General features: G+C 42.1%; 2 protein-coding genes across 3 annotated transcripts; one reads left to right on the top strand and one right to left on the bottom strand.

Moving 5' to 3' along the window:
• Window positions 1–10,492: 10,492 nt before the first annotated feature.
• LOC113021784 (CD276 antigen homolog) lies at window positions 10,493–14,350 on the top strand. Of its 2 annotated transcripts, XM_026166501.1 has the most exons (6): window positions 10,493–10,705; window positions 11,931–12,269; window positions 12,444–12,479; window positions 13,275–13,559; window positions 13,669–13,791; window positions 14,213–14,350. In XM_026166501.1, the coding sequence occupies exons 1-6, from the start codon at window positions 10,639–10,641 to the stop codon at window positions 14,299–14,301; spliced, it is 939 nt and encodes a 312-aa protein (XP_026022286.1). In that variant the 5' UTR covers window positions 10,493–10,638; the 3' UTR covers window positions 14,302–14,350. The 2 variants fall into 2 exon arrangements, with proteins under 2 accessions (XP_026022286.1, XP_026022287.1); XM_026166502.1 differs by lacking the exon at window positions 12,444–12,479.
• Window positions 14,351–19,126: 4,776 nt separating this feature from the next.
• LOC113021781 (butyrophilin-like protein 2) lies at window positions 19,127–22,771 on the bottom strand. Its single transcript, XM_026166497.1, has 5 exons — window positions 22,193–22,771; window positions 20,341–20,673; window positions 19,547–19,825; window positions 19,282–19,412; window positions 19,127–19,186 (listed from the first exon to the last, which is right to left on the bottom strand). The coding sequence occupies exons 1-4, from the start codon at window positions 22,266–22,268 to the stop codon at window positions 19,294–19,296; spliced, it is 807 nt and encodes a 268-aa protein (XP_026022282.1). The 5' UTR covers window positions 22,269–22,771; the 3' UTR covers window positions 19,127–19,186; window positions 19,282–19,293.
• Between the last annotated feature and the right edge of the window lie 182 nt (window positions 22,772–22,953).

Genomic DNA, 22,953 nt, shown 5'->3' with positions numbered 1-22,953 from the left:
TCTTTCAATATGGATGGTCTGTTTATGTTTTGATCCAGAGCAGGGGCGGAGCGTGGGGGTGGCTTACTGGGCTTAAGCCCGGGTTGTTTTGTCAGAAGCCCGGTGTCTTTTGGAGTGTAATTTTTTCATAGTTAGATGTCTGGCTGACAACTGTATAGAACAGAAAGTACACACAATATTCGAAGCACATAGTGCACACTGTGGGAATTTACGACTGTGCGTGAATCCCCCCTGATATTGGTATGATCCGAGCTCAGGCACTAAGCGACTGAGCGAGAGGGCGGGGCAGCTGCTGCCTGTGTGCGCTGTTGTAGAGACGGAGCCAGCCATACTAAGGAGAGCTTAAGTTTGAGCAGGTACCAAAGCAAATCATTCGTACCGTACAAATAATGTAAATATGACGGTGCATCACGAAAGATTGATATCAAACTGATCACTTGACCAATATTACGTTACTTGCTCTTCAAGTGAATCAACAAATGGCGAAATGAAAAGCCGAACAAATGCTATTTTTTTAAGAGATTCTTAGCTTACGTGTGTTTATTTCATATTTTCAGTTCTTACCCTCCCGACTAAATCTGTTTCAGTTATGTACTGAAATATAAGAATGGACATTCGAGGCTTCTTTCAAAGAAAAAACTCAGGTAAATGTTATTTTATATATTATGCTTTGTATGTTGTTCAGTATATTTCTATGCAAAACAAGAAGAATTTCAGTACACAGCAGGATATTCACATTTGTAACCAGATATTTACACTTTAGGGAGAAAACATTTTTACTGTACAACATCAATTTAGAGTAAACTTTTGTTTTAGATAAATATTGAAATATATTTTGAATTAGTTAAATGTCAGAATAAAGAGACAGAGCTGTCTATTTTTTATCACTTTGATCAAATGTAGGAGTACATGTACACTAAGTTTATTGTTAATTAATAAGAAAACTGCAGACGATTCCATTCTGAGCTGAAGAAGCTTCTGATTGAATCAGAATCAGAATACTTTATTGATCCCTGGGGGAAATTATTTTTTGTTACAGTGCTCCATTTTAGACCAACATTAAGACAAGACAGACAATATGCTAACTAAGAATAGTACAATATATACATATATATACATACATACATACATAAGTCACTTATAAATAAATAGTTGGAAAAGAAACATGTGTAGTTGTAGCAGCAAACAGTGTGTTAAGTGGATGCGTTGTACAGGGAGCCACAGGCAGGAATGATTTCCTGTGTCGTTCAGTGGTGCTTTTCGGTAATCTCAGTCTCTCACTGAACGAGCTCCTGTGACTGACCAACATGTCATGGAGTGGGTGGGAGGTGTTATCCAACATTGTCTTTATCTTGGACAGCATCCGCCTCTCCGACACCACCTTGAGGGAGTCCAGCTCCATCCCCACAACATTGCTGGCCTTACGGATCAGTTTATTAAGTCTGTTGGCATCTGCGACCCTCAGCCTGCTCCCCCAGCATGCAACAGCATAGAGGATCGCACTGGCCACCACAGACTCATAGAAAATCCTCAGCATTTTCTGGCAGATGTTGAAGGACCTCAGTCGCCTCAAAAAATAGAGACGACTCTGGCCCTTCCTGTAAAGTGCTGTGGTGTTTTTAGCCCAGTCCAGTTTATTGTCAATGTGTACTCCAAGGTATTTATAGTCCTCCACAATGTCAACACTGACCCCCTGGATTGAAACAGGGGTCAAGTGTTTCCTGGTCTTCCTGAAGTCCACGATCAGTTCCTTGGTCTTTGCCACGTTGAGCTGCAGATGATTCTGCTCACACCACGTGACAAAGGAGTCGACCACAGCCCGGTACTCTGTCTCATCATCCCTGCTGATGCATCCAACCACCGCAGAGTCATCAGAAAACTTCTGAAGATGGCAGGTCTCTGTGCAGTGGCTGAAGTCTGTGGTGTAGAGGGTGAAGAGGAAGGGGGAGAGGACAGTCCCCTGTGGTGCCCCTGTGTTGCTGATCACCTTGTCAGACACACACTGTGGGAGACGTACATATTGTGGTCGTCCTGTCAGGTAATCAACAATCCAGGACACCAGAGAAGCATCCACCTGCATCGCTGCTAACTTATCACCCAGGAGGGTCGGCCTGATGGTGTTGAAAGCACTGGAAAAGTCAAAAAACATGACCCTCACAGTGCTCGCCGGCTGGTCCAGATGGGTGTAGACACGATTGAGCAGGTAGATGATGGCGTCCTCTGTTCCGAGACGAGGCTGATAAGCGAACTGAAGGGGATCCAGATGTGGTCTTACTATGGGTCGCAGCTGGTCCAGGATGAGCCTTTCCAGGGTCTTCATGATGTGGGAGGTCAGTGCCACGGGCCTGTAATCCTGGGGGCCACTGGGACGAGGCGTCTTTGGTACAGGGACGAGGCATGATGTCTTCCACATCACCGGGACCCTCTGCAGACTCAGACTCAGCATAAACAGTTTATGAAAGACTCCACACAGCTGGGGGGCACAGGCCTTGAGGACAAGGGGACTCACTCCGTCTGGTCCAGCAGACTTGCCTGAGTGAAGTCTCCTCATTTGCATCTCAACCTGGTATTGAGTGAAGGTGATGGGTGGGGGAGGGGTGTCAGGAATCTCACAGGAGGCAACATGTGAAGAGAGAGGCTGGCACAGTGGTGTGGCTCTGGATTCCAGGCTGACTGCAGGTAAGGTTGTGGGGGTGGGAGCAGACACTGTGGTGTCGAATCTATTGAAAAACAGATTCAACTCGTCGGCTCTATTCTCACCTCCCTCAGCTCCCCTGCTGTTGGTTGGCCTGAATCCAGTGATGGTCTTCATGCCCCTCCACACCTCTCTCATGCTGTTCTGCTGGAGTTTCCACTCCAGCTTCCTCCTGTAATTGTCCTTAGCCTCTCTGATCTTGTCCTTTAGTAACACCTGGACCTTCCTCACCTCCTCTTTGTTGCCCCCTCTGAAAGCCCTCTTCTTGTTGTTGAGGAGGGCTTTGATGTCCTTAGTCACCCACGGCTTGTTATTTGGGTAACAATGAACAGTCTTCTGATTGGTTAGTAGAGTCCATGTGAGTAAACTGGTGGCACAGCTGTGGATGCATATAAGGCAAAACACAGAGCCTGTTTCTGTGACATGGGAACATCAAGAGATGTCAACCAAACACCAGGAACAGAACTGTGGAGCTTCATAAGTGTGGCTCAAGTTTGAATACAATTTGGTGCCATTTGCAATTAAGAAATACAGATAGTTTCTCTCTTTACTCTTAAAGTTAACAAATATTTTTTTTATATTTATCAATCTAAAAAAATAAACATTTAGTCTGATTTGATGTTACAATTAAAAAAGTGTTTTTATCTGAAGAGTAAATATCTGGTTTCAACTGTATATTTGATGATTGTCAGCACAAAGAGGGAGAGAGAGGAACAGAGATGAACAAGAGCAGGTGAGACACACATGTTAGTCAAATGGTTGTTTACCAAAGTATCACCGTATCACAGGTCCTCATGTATCTCGTACCTAGTGTTTCTTTTTAGGTTTGCTATTTTTCAAATTCTATATTAAGTTTTGCAGGCTTGTTTGCACAACAAGGCTAAATAATTATATAAACTTTTCTCAGTCTAAATAGTGGACTTTGGTAGAATTAAACAAGTGTAGTGCAGGTCTATGATGATTTTTAGTGCTGCTATCATCTAGTTCTGATTCTGGTTCTGTCTTGGTTAAGTCCTCAGTAGTCCTGATTTTGAACTGTTGCAGTCCTGTTTTAATTCTGGATCAGTTCTGGGTCTGGTTGAATTGGGGTTTAGTCCTCATGTCTTGATACAGCCCTGACTTTGTTCTGCCTTGCTGCTTAATTAAAAAACTAGATTAAGGTGTCCTGCACATGTGATATATATCTTTCCCTATATGAAGTCATTCTTTTTTGAACAAAACTCAAAACAGAGCCTATTAATCTTTCAGTCATTTCTACCCCCCCCCCCCAAAAAAAAAAAAAAAATCCCACATGCATGCATGAGCCCCGGGTGTTTCAAATGTCTGGCTCCAGAGCCGTTTTTGGGCAGCTGAAGAGGAGAAGTCTATCTTATGGCCAACCTCTGGCTGTATCTTGGTCATATTACCCAGCAAAACCCAGTATGCAGGTTTATCTGTAACAGTCCTTGTGCCACAGATCCACACTGCTGCTTCTACTTTAAACAGAAGAGCAGTGACATGGCTGCAGGTCTCCACGACTCCGGCCTTACAGGTGCAGTGGGCGGCTTCAACCTTCCTTGTGATGCTCACAGTGACCCATGGCTGCAATGCTGGTTCATTCAGTCTTTGAGAGTGCAGGACCTGAAACATACAAAGTTAATTTAAAGACAAGGACTCTAGTGAGCCAAGGCCGACATAAATGTGTTTTATCTACTTTCAAATCCATTTTATCATAAATGTAACAAAGTATTTAGAAACTTAGCACATACATGTAATTTTTCATTTTTTTATGTATCCATCTATAGAACGCTGCATGTTATATTCCAAATCTGCCTGTTCTCTCTCAGAAACCTGCCTTCAGAAAATGAACCTAAAGTATGTAATGCAAGGATGTCATCACTTTCAAGATGGAGAAAGCATAAAGTTTGACTTTAGGTGACAATTATGGACACATAATATGATAAGGAGATTCTGCAGGTCATTAATCAATGTATTATAAATGGCCTGCATTTGTATAGCGCTTTTCTAGTCCATAGGACCCCAAAGCACTTTACACTACATTCAGTCATTCACACACACTCACACACTGGCGATAGCAAGCTACATTGTAGCCACAGCTGCCCTGGGGCGCACTGACAGAGGCGAGGCTGCCGGACACTGGCGCCACCGGGCCCTCTGACCACCACCAGTAGGCAAACATGGCGTTAGTATCTTGCCCAAGGATATTTGGCATGCAGCCAGGATGCAGCCTGGGATCGAACCACCGACCTTCTGATTAGTGGCTGACCTGCTCTGCCACCTGAGCTACAGCCACCCCAATGTAGTAAAAAATTTATTTTTGTGACACAGGACACAAACATGGAAGCAAGATATATAATTAGGATTATTTATAATAAATATGAATAAATAATTGCAATTTCTTTAACCATTGAGAATAACTAAATCCTTCAGGACAATGTCACATCAGTGCACTGAACTCACTATGGCTACGTTCACACTGCAGGTCTTAATGCTCAATTCTGATTTTTATATTTAAATCTGATTTTTTGTGTCTGCTTGTTCACACTACAAAGAAAATGTGACATGTACTGACAGCGCTCCTTTGTGAACTCTCAAAGTGGCCCGCATGCACAAAAGCAGACGTCACACACAACACGCTCTGTTCAGACCCAGACCAAACAGTATTGTTTGATGGATGGCCCTTAATATAAAGACTTGTTTCAGACTTTGCGTTCTCCAATTTTGCTTTAAGTTATTTTGTTATTTATATATGGCCTAATAATTATCCTTATTGCTGTTTTAGAGAGGAGCGGTGCTTCAAAGGATAGTTGCAGATTTCTGTCAGAATCTTCAGATTATACAGTATAAATAAATGTTCACATTATCTTCCCAACAGTTTCACTAACATCTACACGGGATGGACATGAAGCGCTCATGTGTTCTCAATGTCTTCTCGGGTGCTTCTCCAGCGCTGATAATTGGCATATGTTTTGTGTCAGCGACATAAAAGACGGATTTATTGCAACATGACCATTCAAACAGCAGTCGCTTTCTAAAACATCAGATATGTATCGGATTAAGGACCACATATGAAAGTGACCCAGATCGGATTTGAAAATATCGGATTTGTGCTGTTTTTACACTGTCATACCATGATTGGATATGGGTCGCATAGGGTAAAAAAAAGTCGGATTTGATGCGCTTTCGCGTGCAGTGTGAACTTAGCCAGAGCCTCCACATGTTCTCACTGTAATTTGCCCCTCATGAATGAATTTATGATTCCACTAATTTGAATGTTCAAGAGAAAATCAAACGCATTTTACTCACAGTACCCTACAAACGTCACTGCTGTTTAGTTTTCTGTCTTCATTTATGTTGGAAGTGATAGCAGAGCTGTACGTTTGAATTTGTTTCCAAAATCCCTTATTTAGATGGAAGCTAGCGAGCTAACTTCCTGCTAATTTCTAACTCTGTTAAATGTCATATATTCCGTTTCGTTTTCATGGATGCCTGGATGATAAACTCAATTGTTACACATGGTAGAGCAGAACGCTAATCATTTTATTACAGATGAAAGACTTTAGATAGTTTTTCAACTCTCAGTGATTTATGGACCTGCAGCAGCGTTTGAGCCCAGACACGGCTAGTGACGTCAGACTTAAAGACCGGATAAAGAGTGATATGAACATATCTATAACTTACCGGAATGAAAATGTCTGGAGCACACCAACAGATATTTGGAGATGGAAGAGAACTGGATATCAGCTGGTCTCACAGCTGCTATCCAGACTAGACGCCTTCTTTCGGTAACATCTGATACATGAGCTGCCTCATGTTGCTTCCAAGTGGGGAAAGAATGAAAAGATAAACCATTTTCAACCTTATTCGCTTGCCGGTCGTGCGATCTAACTTTACAACCGACCGCACAGCAAGTACGAACCATAGCTGGTGTTATCCATGTACTTTCGCTCCTCTTTCGCTAGCGCTTTGTTCGGCCCAGAAACATGGCGCCTCAACCAAAAATCATGGCCACGCTCCCTCTCGTGATATCACGCTCCAAAAGCCCTATTAGGCTAATCGTTGCGTCACTTCCTGTATTTCAGACAATCCCTTTCTGTCAAGGATTTTTAATTTGTTGTGGGGTTTTGTAATTTGTTGTGGGGTTTTGTAATTTGTTGTGGGTTTTTGTAATTTGTTGCGGGTTTTTTAAATTTGTTGCAGGTTTTTAATTTGTTGTGGTTTTTTAATTTGTTGCGATTTGCACTTCCCAGCCACCGTACTAAACGTTGCTTATTGACGACAAGAGATTGCTGCGGAAGAGCCTGTTGTCAGTATATATTTCCAAAATCACTTTGTAGTGATGTATACTGAACACAATAAATTATATGTAAACAACTACCTGAGAAACAGCAGATAAATTAAATACAGGCTATTACTTTTGTATCGTTTATTGCATTTATGGAGGGAGTGGTGTATGCTGGGTAATGGTACAGCTAGCGACTGGGTGACTTTATTCATCTGCTTCAGATGTTATCAATCAATACTAGTGATATGCGATACCACTGATTTCCTTTCCGATCTGATACCAAGTAAATTCAGGGTGGTATTGACGATACTGATCCGATATCAATACTCTGTAATGTAATGTTTCATTGTATTTCATAATACAATATATAATTGTAATATGTAATTGTAATAATGATATAATAATATAGCTTCATAATTATAACAGGACATCAGACTAAACCTGAAGTTGTGCTTTATTTGAACACGTTGCCTGCCTGCAGCACTAAAGAAGTCCGCAAGAGACGTCTGTCTCGCCCTAGCAGCACCTGTCCCGCTCGTCCTCTTCAGTTCGCCTCAACATAAGCTCATCATATTCTGTGATATGATTTACTCTGAGGTGTTTTACGATGTTAGTGGTGTTGCCACAACACCTCACTATCTTGCCACATGTATGTGTGGCAGGATGAATGTTATCCCTCGGTCCAACCCACTTTCAGCCTGGCCCATTAGGGGGCGCTGGTATAAATAGTGGCCATTTGAGTGTCTCTGCATCGCTTGCCTGTGATCTCCTTTTTGGTCACCTGACTTCCTCGGTGTGGTAGAGATCGTTTGTGGGTTACTCCTCTGAAGTCTCCATCGCGGCTGGTCGTAGCTATAGAAGCCTCCTGAGCTATTCTGCTTACGTTCTATGACACGGCTTATTTGGAAGTGTGGGCCTTAGTTTTGCGCCAAGCTACGTGAACTGAAGTGCTGCTGTTTTGCCTTGCTGTGCTTTTATCGTCTGTTCCCGTTGTGAGATTTCTTTCCCCGCTGCTGTCAGCTTTTACAGTGGACGTCGGCGTGGACAACGGCCATATGCATGCCAGTTATCGGAGTCAGCTGGCGTGCATATTGATTGACTGTTAACTTTTCGTCGTGTGGACGGCAAGTTGGAGCAGTACGGCGATTCCGTTTGCTCCAGATTTTAGAGTTTTATCCAGATTGTATGTTGTTTTATTGCTTTTGATTTGTAGTTTGGATTTTTGTTACACCACTGGTGGGAGGCCCTTTTTCTAGCTGTAGATCACCAGTGTGGTCCTGCAGTTGGGTTATCCCCCGGTGCTACACATTAGTTTGTTGTAATATATTAAAATTTTCTTTGTTTCTTTTATTCAGATGCGGAGTGCCGACGTGGAGGAGACTAGGGTGCCTTGGTGGTGGGATCCCTTGAGTGTACACACCTGCCTTGTTTAGTTTATTAGTGTGAGTGTGTGTGTGATAGTGTGTTGCACTTGTGTCTTGGTGTGTTTTCTTTCTTTAGTTTGTGTGTGGCATCCCTGCCCCTCCACTGGTAAGCCTCAGCTCTGAATACCTTTTTAAGCATATTTGTACTTGAATATTTATGATTGTGCTTTTATATGGTGTTTTAAATAATTATTAATAAATTGTTAATTTGTTGATCATTGAACCTCGTCTCTGGACTGAGTATAGCGAACTTAAGTGCCTTTTCGGTGATTTAGTGTTACTTACAGTATTCTCTGGGTGAAATTCCCAGGGTGGCGTTGTCATTCTTTAAAACTGTGAAGAGTAATTACTTTATATCCCATCCTCGTCTCGCCACATATGCAAACCGTGTCTTGGCTGTTTTTGGAGGTAAAATACGTCCACACATGACTCCGTTTACGCTCAGCCATTGTTGTGAGTGCGCACGCCAGAGGCTGCCACACATTTATGCAGATGTATTTCTCACATGACTATGAAAGGCAGAAGAGGAAGTAGTTCCTTCCAATGTAGACAATCCGAATGTTATAGTTTCTTTCCACTGTGTTCCTGTTAATGATAAACTAATTTGCCCTATATTACTAAAATATTGATATTTTAATATGAGAATCGATTCTAGAACATAAATTACTGGTATCAGAGGACTCGATATTTCAGTATTGATTAGCACAGCACTACAGTTCCTCTTTTTACCACACCCAACTCTGCTGCCGCCTAACTTCCCCTAAAACTCCTAAGTTTCATACACATACGAGTCATTTTTCTTTCATGTTATTACTCTTGATTCATATACATTCATCATCATGTCAACATCATGATTTATTGTTAGTTCAAACTATAATCTATACATATGATTCTGTTGTATAACGCCCATAACATTTACTCTTCATACGTACCCCCCCCTCGTTCTACTCATGCTGAATAGGCCAGGGGCTCTCACACTCACAGTCTCACAATTTATCGACAGCTGAGAGGAAGAAGTTGGATAAACTCATCAGGAAGGCCAGCTCTGTTCTGGGACGCACCCTGGACCCAGTGCAGGTGGTGGGAGACAGAAGGACTCCGGCCAAAATAGCATCTCTGATGGACAGAGTCTCCCACCCCATGCATGTAGATGTTGCTGCTTCAGTGACAGACTGCTGCATCCTCACAGACTTCATTTCAACAAACTGAAAGAAGCAACGGCAGACCGACCGACTGCGGTCTACAGCGGGGAGCCGGTGGTGCCAACTCCTCAGTAAGGAAAATCGCTATTGGCTGTCCTAAAAGTCGCTAGAAGTCGCTAAATGACGTCATCGCCTAATTTGCATAATTGGTCATGCTAATATAATTGCAACCTACGTTGTTGGAGAGAGAAATAACATCGTGGAAGAGACATAAAGTGAGTAAAAAATGTCCTAAATGCATTTAGAGTTTATTTAGAACTACAAATTAAATTTCTTTGAGCAATTATTGTTTTTTAATGTCACAATTCCAACCCTGCTCCTTTATCCGGGCTTGGACCGGCAAAAGTGGCCCGAAATAGGCGCTCTGGCGGAGTTACTTTGTGTGTGTGTTTATAAGTAGTTTTAAACCTCGTGATCCACAAAACGGCATAAGAGTAAAAGAAGAACTGACTGCGTCACAGTCAGTGCGGAGCAGCGGCTTCGCTCATGCGCAATTCATTTGCAGTTCAGACGCACAGGCGTGAACATCTCCTGCCCTGATAGCAGCGGGGGGAGGACTATCCTCCGCCCGTGAGCGCTTTGGAACGGGCGAGGTGCCCACGGCAGCACCGCTGCTTGTTGAGAGTAAAAGCGATCCGCGCTTTCACGTCAAAAAGTCGTCATAAACAAGTCTCCAATAACACCAGAAAAAGTCGCCAGATTTGTCGCTAGTCGCTTTTTAGAAAAAAAAGTCGCTAAGGGGTCTGAAAACTGGCTAAATATAGCGACAAAGTCGCTAAGTTGGGAACACTACATGGAGCTGGTCGGTCGGGGAGATCGTTGGTCGTGGAAGGGGCGGGCCGTGGGCCGTCGTCGGTCGGGGAAAGAGGCGGGCCGTCGTCGGTCGGGGAACATTTCTGTCGGTCGGGAGCTTTTTTCGCCGTATATAAAGCCCGGTCAGCTCGCGCTCTGTAACTCTCCTCTCGTCTTCGCTCGGAGCAGCTCCCCGCTCTTGGCCGATCCGTCTGCCGTTGCTTTTTTCAGTTTGCTGAAATGAAGTCTGTGAGGATTTTGTGCATCTGTCTCCTGACTGTATCTGCAGTTATAGGAAATGAAAAGTGTAAGAAAACTAATGACAGTAAATATTTAAAGCTCTGAGCGAAAATATTCTAAATTTCTGCAGGAATGAGGAATGCAGGAATTGGATCCTTTTATCGCTCACTTTAAGTACATCTGGGTGGTCTTACAGTACTTGGAGTAAAAGTACTTAAAGAAAACTTCTGTCTGCAGTTTTTGGAGCTCATTTGAAATATTCTGTTGCTTTCTGGTACAGTCAGCAGCGTTTAGTTTAGACTGATAAACACGGATCAGTAGAATACAATAGAATAAGGATGGAGTTCAGTGATAGTTGTTGGACAGAAGCTGCTCCAGCAGCAGGTGAACCTTCTTCAGTATCCTGAGGAAATAAAGTCTCTGCTGGGTCTTTTTTTTTTTTTTTTTTTTTTTTTTACAATAGCAGCAGCTTCTCTGATCATTGAAGCTCCTCTTTGATGGAAACCCCCCAAAATTTAAAGCAAAGCACTCTCTACCTCCTCTACCTGAACACCCCTCTGTGTCGCCTCAAATCTAATTTTTTTTATTGATTATAATTAACACTAAAATAGTGCTGTGACTGACAAAGTGGGGTTTCTGTTTCTAACAGTGTGTTAAAGCAGTGCAGAGAAGCTGTAATGACTGTAACGTCTCCAGGAATGTGTTTTGACAGACATCAGTATTATTGATAAGATTATGAGGATTAATGATGGTACACATAAATGTTAATGTGAGGAAAAATGTTATTTCACAGTAAGTTGTTTTATACATTTACATGAAACATAGTATGATAGATGGGCAGAACTTTGTAATTTGAATTGAACTTATTTAAATTCACTTTCTAATGGCACAAAGTTCTGCCCACAGCACAGCTTCTATTTAGAAGTATTAAAGCAATGAGGACATGCCTTAAACCTGTATTCTATCAGAAGCAACCAGATGGCAAAAGTTTATCCCAAAAGGTTGATTCTGATCACCTGTTCACGCGCTTTCAGTTTCAGTTCAGTTCTCCCACTGAAAACGCTGCTTACAGATGAACAGAATCCACCTTTTGCCATCTGCTTACCTGGATGACTGAGCAGGCGTCAAGACGATAGAGCTGATCCTATCACAGTAGATTGTATGTTGGACTTATCAGTGACCTGAGCTACAGACAAGTGAAGTAAAATATCTGAACACACTGAGTCTGAGCTACAGTCAAACTATGAACTGCATATTTCAACATACTGAATCAAACATGCTTCATTCTTCAGGTCCAGGAGTCACAGTGGTTGTCTCAGAAGAAAGTGATGTCATCTTACCCTGCTCCCTCAGCACCAATCAGGACCTTGAACAGAAGCTCTTTGATTGGAGGAAAAAAGCACCAAATAAACAGGAGGTGTTCATGTATGATGGAGGCCTTCATTACAATAATGGACGTCCAGGTCAAGACGAGCACTTCAGAGGACGGGTCTCACATTTCCCACAAGAGCTGCAGTTTGGTAACGCCTCCATCATCATCAGAAACACCACGGTGGCTGACAGTGGAGACTACACCTGTGATTTTCCACATCTGCAGCCAGAACAAAGGTTCTGCATTAAACTTGTTGTTGGTGAGTAGAAAGCATCGTGAAAATAAACCCTTTAATAACTCTGCTGGAAGCTGTCACCTCATCAGTTTGTTACCTGAACCAAGAGATGCTCACAAAGGTGATGCAGAAACATCAGCTCCATCATGAGTTCATGATGCTGTGTGAAAAAACACATGTTTAATTTTTGCCTTTCAGAACTCACCTTGAAAGATCGATCAGGAGAAATCCCAGGTGAGTGATGATGTCACTGATGTGTGCATCTGTAACCTGTTATAAAGTTACGTTGAAACCAAGCACACCATTGTTTTTCTTGTGACATTACCAATAAGTGTGATGTGTCACATGGCCCTCTTCCTATTGAAAAAACAAAAGTTGTATCCAAGATGGCCGACTTCCAAATGGCCACCGTGGTCACCGCCCATCTTGAGGAGTTTGCCCCTCACATATACTAATGTGCCACAAACAGGACTTTAATATCACCAACCATTCCCATGTTGTTACGGAGTATCCATAGAAATGGCCCACCCTGTACATCAGAGGAGTCGGTGCTGAGCCTGACTCTGATGTCACTGAGCTCTACATGTGCAGTTTGTAGAGGCTGCTGTGTGGACTGGGATCAAACCTGTGCTGGTGTCCAAATGTGTGAGTAATGGTACGTTCCCTCTGGGGCACAGAGTCGTAGCACACAGAGCGCAGATGTAGAAATCAGTGATGTTCTCAGTCAAGCCTTCAGATTTCTCTGATCAGTCTGTAAGGTCACACTCTGGGTCACAGTCTAACAAATCAACCTGTCTGAAAGCTCAATAATGATGACATCATTTTTACTTCTGTGAAGCTGGACTCAGGACGTTTCCTGTTTGTGCTGATAAATGAAAGTCCTCCCAAACTCTGCTGTAACATGTAGTAAAGGTTGTTATTTCTCTGCTCTCACACACGATGTGTCGACATCTCCATCAGGAAAGAGAAGGACATGAGAGCATGACAGCACATTTGTGCTGTAACTGCAGCTTCATGCTGTGTTCACAGGTGCAGCTCCGAAGCCGTTTGTTGGGATCCTGAACATCAGCGAGGACGAGGCGCTGCTGAAGTGTGAGGTCAGAGGTGCTTCTCCAAAGCCTAAAGTAGAGTGGAGGGACAGCGATGGGAACATCCTTCCTGCTGAGGAGCCACAGGTGTCACGCACAGGAGAGCGCTATGACATCACCCTCCTCACCACGGTGACCAGGACAAACAGCAGCCTCTTCCACTGCGTAGCCACGCAGGAGGAGATGGGCCATGTGACCCGTGATCAGATCGACGTGCGTTACTGTGGTAAGATCTTATTGTGTCGTTGTTTAGACTGTGTTTAATGTTTGTGTGTATCCAGTGTGCTGTGTGTGGCGTCCTGCTACAGTCCTGCATGAACTTTCATGTGTTTCAGAGAAAACGTCTGAGGTGAAGTCCCGCTATGGAGTCGGTGTGCTCATAGGTTTGTGGTTTTCTGGAGTCGCTGCAACTCTGGCTCTATCTGTAGCTGCAAAGTGCATCAGAAAACACAAGAAAGGTGAGTCAGAATAATGGATTTATGATTTATGATTTATTTCATATACCTGTAAGGTTAGACAGCCATATAACAGATGATTTGATCAGTGTCGAGTTCACATTCCTGACATTTTATGTTTGAATCCTTTGCTTTAAACAGGAAAATAAAAACTCATAATTATTAATAATTAATAATCCTGGTGTACACACTAAGTCAGAGTGTGCACAGCAGGATTATTCTGATAGTTTCAGGCACGTTCATGTCAACATGGAGCTGTTCATCTTCACATAATGCCACCAAACCTAAAATCATAATTTTATTCTGACTACATGTTTTTGTACCACAGTTACCACAAACTGCTGCTTCTCTCCATCTGTGAGTAAAGCAGAGACATGATGTTATAATCTCATCCTTCATGTTCTCACGTTTTCTGCTTTTGCAGCTTCTCAGAGAAACCAGAGAGACGATCCTTCTAAGGAAGCTTGTAACGGTGACGCTTCACTCACAGACTGTTTAACGTCACAGCTGTAGTGTGTTTGTGTGGTGGGGGGGGGTCACCGTTACTTTTTTAATATTTTGTTTTTTCATCCCTTTTATTATTATTATTATTTTTTTAAATCCGTCTCGTTGTGTCTCCATGTTTCACACTGCAGTCTGTGATGAGTCAAGGAGATCATATTGATTATGTCAACTGTAAGTGTTTCATTCCAAAACCTGCTGCAGGTGCTGGTGATCCTGCACAAACTGGTTCTACTTTTTAGATGTCAGATGGTAAAAGCTGCTTTGACTTCTTCAAATATCACTCAGCTTCACGTTGTTGTCAGAACAAACCAAAGTTTCCTGCAAACCTTTGACTGTATTTAAACTTGATGAGATTGACTTTTTCTTTTGTCTTCCTGTCGAGTCGACTTGTTGGAGGAACGTCTGTCTGTATTGGAGGTGTTCACATCTGTTTTTAACATTTCTCAGGTTGAAATCTGTTTTTATTCAGAGTCATCAGCAGCTGTGCCTTTCACAGTGATGACGTTTGTGCTGTTAAAACTGGTATTGATGTATTTAAGAATCAAGCTGCTTTCAAAATGATGGATATTTGTGTATTTTATGATTTTATTAAGCATTTTGACACAGATTTTATAAAATTTGCATCACACTTTTTAAAGTATTCTAAATAAACACTTTTAACTTTAAACTCTGGCATCTTTTTCTGGCTCAGCACCGGGAAGCTTTATTATCACTGTCCATAAATATAGAAATCATTTTACATTCGTAAATTAATTTCTAATAAAAAAATAAAGATTTTAAATGTCTTTTTTTTTTTAAATCTTGTTTAATAAAGAAGTGGAAAGTAGTCGTCTCATATGGAAAAACCATGTGAAACAACTACAGCATACAGTTAGGTCCAAGAGTTCTGGGACTACTTTTTTGGTAACCTTGCCTCTATTGTTGGACCTGTCAGCAGCTTTTGACAAGGTCGACCACGACGTCCTGTTATCACGGCTAGAATTTCATGCTGGCCTAAAAGGATCTGCCCTTCAGTGGTTTCAGTCCTATTTGTCAGGAAGGTCTTTTCACATCAATATGGGCCCCCATAACTCCAAAATAGCCCCTCTTAAACACGGTGTACCTCAAGGCTCTGTTTTGGGTCCTGCCCCGTTTAATACACTTTTTCAATTTCTGTGAAAATTCCTGTCCCCCTTGAAGGGAAAATCTATCTCTGGAAATTCTGCTTTAAAGACTGAATGCTAAATGTGAGTGATCAGTTTTCTGTATTATACTCATACTGTATTCTTATTAATAAACTGATGGCAGCCTTGCAGTGTTGCAGCCTCGAATAGACGAGCTTGTCGTCATCATGTGTGAACACAAAATCTTTACAGCCAAAGTATGTCACAGTTTGTTTTAGCTGGATGTGATGCATGTTCTAGCAAACAAATTGAAGAGTCTGGATTCTAAATATACACAGTATGTGAAGGTGCCTTTTTTATTATTATTTACAGATAACAACAAGAGACGACACAGAATTCCTAAAGTCATCTTAGGCTACGTCCACACGTACACGGGTATTTTTGAAAACAGATTTTCCATTTTTGTTTAAAAAAAAAAATCCCGTCCACACGTAAACGCAAAATTGAAGGAAAAATGTAAATGCAAGAGACCGAGTACGCAGCATGTGTCGTACCTGACTGTTGATCCAGGGTCTGGTTGGGGAAAGACTGCAGCAGTGCAGGAGTTGGGTTATTGGTCTTTAATAAATTCCCACAGAAGAGTTGTTTGCATCAAAGTGCTTGCCAGGCGGTGCAGCCATAACTGAACTTGTCGTTTACGTGTCACAGATAACTATGATCACAATACAGTAACTCCATCTTCTCCACACAACAATATCTCACAATGTCCACAAGGGGTCCCTGTAGACCATAGATAAGCTTTTTAACACGTGTCTTACAAGTTGCTCATATTAAGGCACAAATACGGTAAAACTAGCAGCAGTTAAACTAAACAGTCGAACAGTCCTTTAACTAATACAGCTGGATGTTATTATTGTGGGGATTATGGCCGCTGCTATTAACTTAGTGCTAAATATCTTATATTAAATATCTTAGCAACATAGTATCAAAGTACTGAGACATATAATCTTAACATGCACGAACAATTATAACCAGAATCATTACAATTAACCTGACAAAGAAATAACAACTCAATCACACCATGAACTGAAATATGTGAAGTCCAGAAACGACTGACTGGATGTATGATTATAAAAACAGCTGTAGTACACACATACTTCCTGCTCTTCTGTTCTGGATAGTCTTGAGGGACCTGAGAAGACACTAATTATGTGTTTTGGACCTCTGACATTTAACAAGAGAATTTTTGTCTGATTCTTAATTATATCTGGATTAATTTGAGTTGCTCCAGTTTCTGAAACGTGTTGATGTTTATTTAATTCATTTACTGCACATAATTAACGTACTTGCTGCATACAAATCTACTACTGCACATAATGCCCCCCATGTATATATTCTTAATGCACATAATGTTCTTCTCTCCCTCTTTTGCACAGTCGAGGAGCAGGTCAGGATACATTTCACTGCGTGTTGTACTTGTATGACTATGCATGCAACAAATAAAGAGTTTTGAGTCTTGAATCTTGAGGGAATCTTTGAGTCGTGGCCTGCCAATATGGTGCTGCGCTCCCACAATGCATTGCGGCGTTACGTCAACTCCAAAGCCCTATAACGACTCTAAATCCCAGTAACGATTGACGGGTTCCTGATTTTGGCATAATAACTAGTTACCGTGCTCGTTACCACAATAATAATGTAGTTACTGTAACACTTTACTTAACAACACGTTAGTCCCTGCACTGTAAACGAATCAGTGAAAACAAAACGAGGGAAATCATCTGAGTCTGGAGTTTGGGCTGAGTGTATGAGACTGCGTCTGAGCTGCAGACACACAAAGAGAACAATTTATTTAAACCTTCAGATTTTATTTATTTATTTTTACATTTTTGATCATCATTAGTTTTTCTTTGATCAGTCAGTGAAAAACACAGAAATGCCTTTGTCTGAACTGTTTGTAGTTACATTTTTTGACTTTTGGGAGTTAAAAAAGAAGTGTTATACCTCAGAGATAAACGTACCCATATACACACACACGGTTACAATTTAGGCTTGAAAGATTCACGGGTCAGTCATACGTGGCTTAAGTAAACGGTCAGGTGTAAGGACAGAAAATGTCTTCTTTTAAAGACTTTAGAAAGAAGAATACAAGTGATAGACATACACATATAAGTCAAGACTTGCTCAGCAAAAGTACAACTTCCTCATTAGGAAGGATGCTTCCATCACTGGCCTGCTACTCTACTTCAGGTTTCTGAACAGCAGCAAATAATCTTTAAATTAGAAGGAAAGATTTTATACAAAATTTCAAATCTGCACATAGAGAAATAAGAGAATGAATAAAAGATGATGGCCATATTTGTCTTAATTAAATGAAACAGCACGAGAGTCTGCTGTGTAATGATGGTTAACATTATCTGACTGCAGATATAAGACGTAGCATTCATAAGGTAATGACAGTGTGAGAGCACAAACATTAAAGTGCAGAGCAAAGCTGGACGTTACTGCAGCTTAGTGTTCATTTCCCAGTAACAACAGCCATGATCATGTTTCATGTGTCATGAGCATCATGGAAGTCACTGCTTCATGTGACAATAAAAAAAACATTCATTTCATCATGAGCCATCATTTTAAAATAAATATAAAACAGCAGCATTTCCTTCACGCTGACTCAATATGAGACAAGAGTAAAAGTAAAGATTTCATTTCACTGACGCATGAATCTGTTGTCCTGAACTTAGAATCAGTAAGTTTCTTCTGAGTGTCTGATGTGGCAGCTCGGTGTCACCGTTACAAGGATCCTTAGAAGGATCATCACTCTGGTTTCTCCAAGAATCTGCAAACAAGAGATCAAAGTAAATATTACACAAAAGCAACTTTTACATCAACACATACATGTGATAAATGGAGCTCCCAAAAAGATGAGTTATCAGCATCTCATTTAAAGCCACTGGACTGTGAGTGAAACTCTTTAACTCTAAAGATTTTAATGTTAGTAATGAACTCAGTGAGCAGAAGCAGCTGTGAAGCTTATTATTCTGCATCTATAATATGTTCATGACTCCAAGTTTCAATAAAGAAACTCAACAAGTCACACATCACCTGTTAGCAGGAGAAACAACTATCCCTCCTCCTCTGCTCATCCTCCTCAGAGACGCAGGGGGTGGAGTCTATCCCAGCATCCATAGGCCGAGAGGCGGGGTTAACCCAGAACAGATCAGCAGTCTGTCACAGGGCCAACACAGACACAGACAACCACTCACACTCACACTAGTTAACCTCCTGTCCCCATCGTCCCTGTTTTAAACACATCACGGCACGATGCAAACTTCCCGAATCTGATACTTTTCATTTTGGTCATTAAAACAACAACAAATAAACCAAAAATGTGATTTTGCAAAAAGAGCTCGAGTTTAACATAAATATTTTTCTTTCTTTGGTCATTTAATCATTCACATAACTTTTCTTTGTTTCTGTAGCAACTCCTATTTTTCCTGGGTTCACGGATAAAAACGTACAAAACATCAACGTGTGAAACTGCAGACAATCAACCTGAACCTGAACACATCAAGTTCCTGCTTTACCTTCCAGAACAATCAAACACACAACAGAACAAACTGATGTGAATATGCTCAGTGAAAGTTCCTCATGACAAATAAATTATATTTAAGGCAACATCACTCACACACACACACACACACACACACACACACACACACACACACACACACACACACACACACACACACACACACACACACACACACAGAATAAAAGACCCAACAAAAAAGGAGCTGTGAATAAGATAATAAAACAAAAATTAATATCCGCGGTACAGTCATGTCTGCAGATTACAGACATGTTGATATAATCCATCTTTCAAACGCACCTTCATGGACGATTAGACGGTAAAGTAGAGGAAACACACGTACACAGCTATCAGCACGACCGCAGAGAGAATTCCACAAACAAATGAAACTATGAGCACGATGTCTCCACCGCACGACTCAAACAGCTGGTCTGAAACACACGACACCAGCCTGCTGTCAACACGAGTCTCCATGACATCCACAATTTAGTCTGTGATCAACGAAAAGCACATTCATGAAAACAGCATCATTCACAGACTGAAACATGATGAGCGGGAATCAAACCTGGAACAAAGATCTCGTCAGCAGCTCGGTGGCTGAGCTCCTCCTGCGTGGCTACACAGAGGAAGAGGCTGCTGTTTGTCCTGGTCACCGTGGTGAGGAGGGTGATGTCATAGCGCTCTCCTGTGCGTGACACCTGTGGCTCCTCAGCAGGAAGGATGTTCCCATCGCTGTCCCTCCACTCTACTTTAGGCATTGGAGAAGCACCTCTGACCTCACACTTCAGCTGCACCCCGACCTCGCTGATGTTCAGGATCCCAACAAACGGCTTCGGAGCTGCACCTGTGAACACAGCAGCAAGAAACACGAGTCAGAACAAGCAAATCAGCTTAAAACTGTCTTCAGTGAAACGGGGAAAAGTTCTGCGTTGTTGTTGTTCCTGCTTCATGACACGTCTGAAGTGGGTTACAGGACACAGGACTGTTGAATCTGAGGAATGTAGAATAAGATTTGTTTCTGCTGATTTGTTTTCCTACCAGCCAGCCTGTCTGAACACACCCTGTTCTTATCCCGAGAACAAGCAGAGGCATCAGGAGAGAAATATCTGCGGTCACTTTCCCCACAAAGGGTTGTTTGAGCCAACACTAACAGCACTAAGAGTGTGGAGCATGATCGATACACTTTTGTCATTAACAGCAGAAAACACCAAATATTACTGATATCAAATCAGTATAAAGTTTTTATATCAGTATTGTGGTAAAAAAGGAATATTTCACCTCTTGTCTGTTATAAAAGTTCACGTGTGCTTCGCTTGTTACACTTGGTCTTTGGTTTGTTTTCAGAAATGAAAGACTCACCAACAACCAGGGTGACGTTAAATGTTTCTCTGTCCGGCTGATGAAATGGAAAATCACAGGTGTAGCCTCCACTGTCGGCCACCTTGGTGTTTCTGATGATGATGGAGGCGTTACCAAACTTCAGCTGGTCTGAAAAGTGTGACACGCGTCCTCTGAAGTGCTCGTCTTGACCTCGCAGGCCGTTGTTGTAATGAAGTCCAGCGTCGTACACAAACACCTCCCTGTCGTCGCTTTTCCTCCAATCAAAGCGCGTTCGTTCGAGGCTCTCCTGGGAGCTGAGCGAGCACGGCAAGATGATGTAACTTCCTTCAGATGCCACCACCACGACGGTTCCTAAAGAATGAATCACAGTTTAAACCGCATGAGAACAAAACATGAATAATTCAGAGCTAAATCTAAAATAAATAGCTCGTAAACACGTCATCTCAAGTGAAACAACAGTTTATAACCGAGTTAGAAAACAGTTTTATTCAGCATTTGAGTCACATGACCAAATCATTTAAGGAAGTTAGCATGAGATGAAAAATAAACTGGATGCACTCCTGTTTATTTCAAACATGCCAAACACCAGGACAGGAAAACCATCAAGCACACAGACTCCTCCTGTGCTCACTTCATGTTCGTCCAACCCCAGGTGAAGTGAACAGGCGAGTGCGATCACCTTTACCTGTGGAGCACACACCCCACAACCAAACATAGAAACCAAACATTAGCAATCCACAAAGCATGCATGCCTCCTACAGCAGCTTTATCAGGGAAACCTTGCTCTTATTCAGTTGGACCGTCTTTACCTTCAGAGCTGTTAATGGCGCAGAGTCAACAAGCTAACTTCTCAGAGGTTCTGGTCCATGTGTTAGCATCACACAGCTGCTGCAGCTTTGTCAGCTTTTCTTACATGATGTGAATCTCCTATTATACCACAGCCCAAAGGTGCTCTGCTGGACTGAGATCTGGTGACTGTGGAGGTCATTCGAGTACACTGATCTTATCGTCATGTTCGAGAAACCAGTTGGAGATGGTTTAAGCTTCTTTAAGCCTTAAGTGCTGTCCTGTTCAAGCAGCCATCAGGAGATGGTGCACTGTAGTCATTCATCGATAAACACGGTCAGCAACAAAACTCAGGTAGGCAGCGTGGACTTCGCTGGTACAGAGACCCACACCACCAGCAGCTGGAACGATACCAGGAAGGATGGAGCCATGCTTTCTTTTATTTACGCCATATTCTGACCTGCCATCTAAACATGGCAGCAGAAATAAAGTCTCATCACACCAGGCAAAGTTTTTCTATTCTGCCGTTTGCTCAGTTTAGCCTCAGTTTCCTGTTCTTTGCTGACAGCGAGCCCCAGTGTGCTCCTCTGCTGCTGCAGACCATCTACAAGGTCCAAAGTGTGTTCAGAGATGCTCTTCTGCCCACTTTAGTTGTAACGAGAGGTTATTAGAGTTGCCTTCCTCGCCATTCTTCTCTGACATCATGAAGGAACCCAGACAACTGCAGCTCACTGGATGTTTTAATGCAATTATTCAGGTAAGTAAATCCCAAAATTTGATCCTGTTCATCTGACCTTTTATTGAATTAAATAAAATTGAATTTTAAAAGTGGAATATAAAACAGACAAACTTAGACTAAGACTCATTCTTCCCTTCTCTCTGAAGTGAGCATTTATTATATGTGACTATAAATATAATTTTTTAATTAATATTTACACCATAACAAAAAGGCAGGAAGGCTTGTGTCTTTGACTGCAGGTGAGTTTGAACCGTTGCTGTGAAGCTCTGAGTTTGTTCACTTAAAAGGAGGTCGGAGCAAACTCTCAGGGAGACGCTGTGATCACAGCTACTGATGATTTCTTACCGTTTTCATGTCCTGCTGTTACCGCAGACACCATCAGAGGGAAGAGGCTCAGAGATAAAAGCTCCGATAAAAACATGTTGCTGAATAAAGTCTGTTCCTCCCTGCGATCCAAACAGCAGCAGCTTAAATCTCTAAAAGTGAGTGAGCACTTCCTGTAAATCCCCAAAAAATGAAATCCAAAAAGATCCCAGGAGCTCACGAGTCGTTGAGTCCAGTGTGACTCAGGCTGGAGCAGGAATGTGAGCAGGTCTTCCCTGGTGTGTGTGTGTGTGTGTGTGTGTGTGTGTGTGAGAAACTCTGCCTTAACAGACTGGAGAGAAAAATCTATGCAGTGCAGACCATCGTCACCCGTGGAGTCAACCTTTCATTACTTCACATTTTTCATGCATGCATCACGTTAGAGCTGTTACATCCTGTCCGTCGGTCGAGCTGGTTGGATGACAGAGGAACATGCAAAAACCGCCTGTTTCCAGAGAAGTGCAGTTCACCGAAACAAAACAGCATCACATTTCCTAGTTCACTGTGGGCATGTCACGTTTAAACATGCGCAGGCCCGTTGCAAGAATTAATGCAGGGCGCCGCCCAATAAACACAGAACGCATGAGTCCAGAGAAGATTTATACCTGTACAGGTTCTGATCAGAGTCCACCTCCAGTCCTCATCCTTCCAAAACCACAAACAAAAACCACAAATATCTTAAATATCTGACCAACATGTGGACGGCCGAATGAAAGCTGCTGAAACATGATTCTGTTACTGTT

Source organism: Astatotilapia calliptera, chromosome 5 (genome assembly GCF_900246225.1).
Source record: "Astatotilapia calliptera chromosome 5, fAstCal1.2, whole genome shotgun sequence".
Classification (NCBI taxonomy): Eukaryota; Metazoa; Chordata; class Actinopteri; order Cichliformes; family Cichlidae; genus Astatotilapia; species Astatotilapia calliptera.
Note: the sequence above shows the minus strand (reverse complement) of the source record. Positions and strands in the feature narration are given on the sequence as shown.

Coding starts and splice junctions, on each gene's coding strand:
- LOC113021781 (XM_026166497.1), bottom strand. CDS start 22,268: ATGTTTTTATCGGAGCTTTTATCTCTGAGCCTCTTCCCTCTGATGGTG. Junction 20,674..22,192: donor AACAGCAGGACATGAAAACG/GTAAGAAATCAT, acceptor TTCATTCTTTAG/GAACCGTCGTGGTGGTGGCA. Junction 19,826..20,340: donor TAACGTCACCCTGGTTGTTG/GTGAGTCTTTCA, acceptor CTGTGTTCACAG/GTGCAGCTCCGAAGCCGTTT.
- LOC113021784 (XM_026166501.1), top strand. CDS start 10,639: ATGAAGTCTGTGAGGATTTTGTGCATCTGTCTCCTGACTGTATCTGCA. Junction 10,706..11,930: donor AGTTATAGGAAATGAAAAGT/GTAAGAAAACTA, acceptor TTCATTCTTCAG/GTCCAGGAGTCACAGTGGTT. Junction 12,480..13,274: donor TCGATCAGGAGAAATCCCAG/GTGAGTGATGAT, acceptor CTGTGTTCACAG/GTGCAGCTCCGAAGCCGTTT.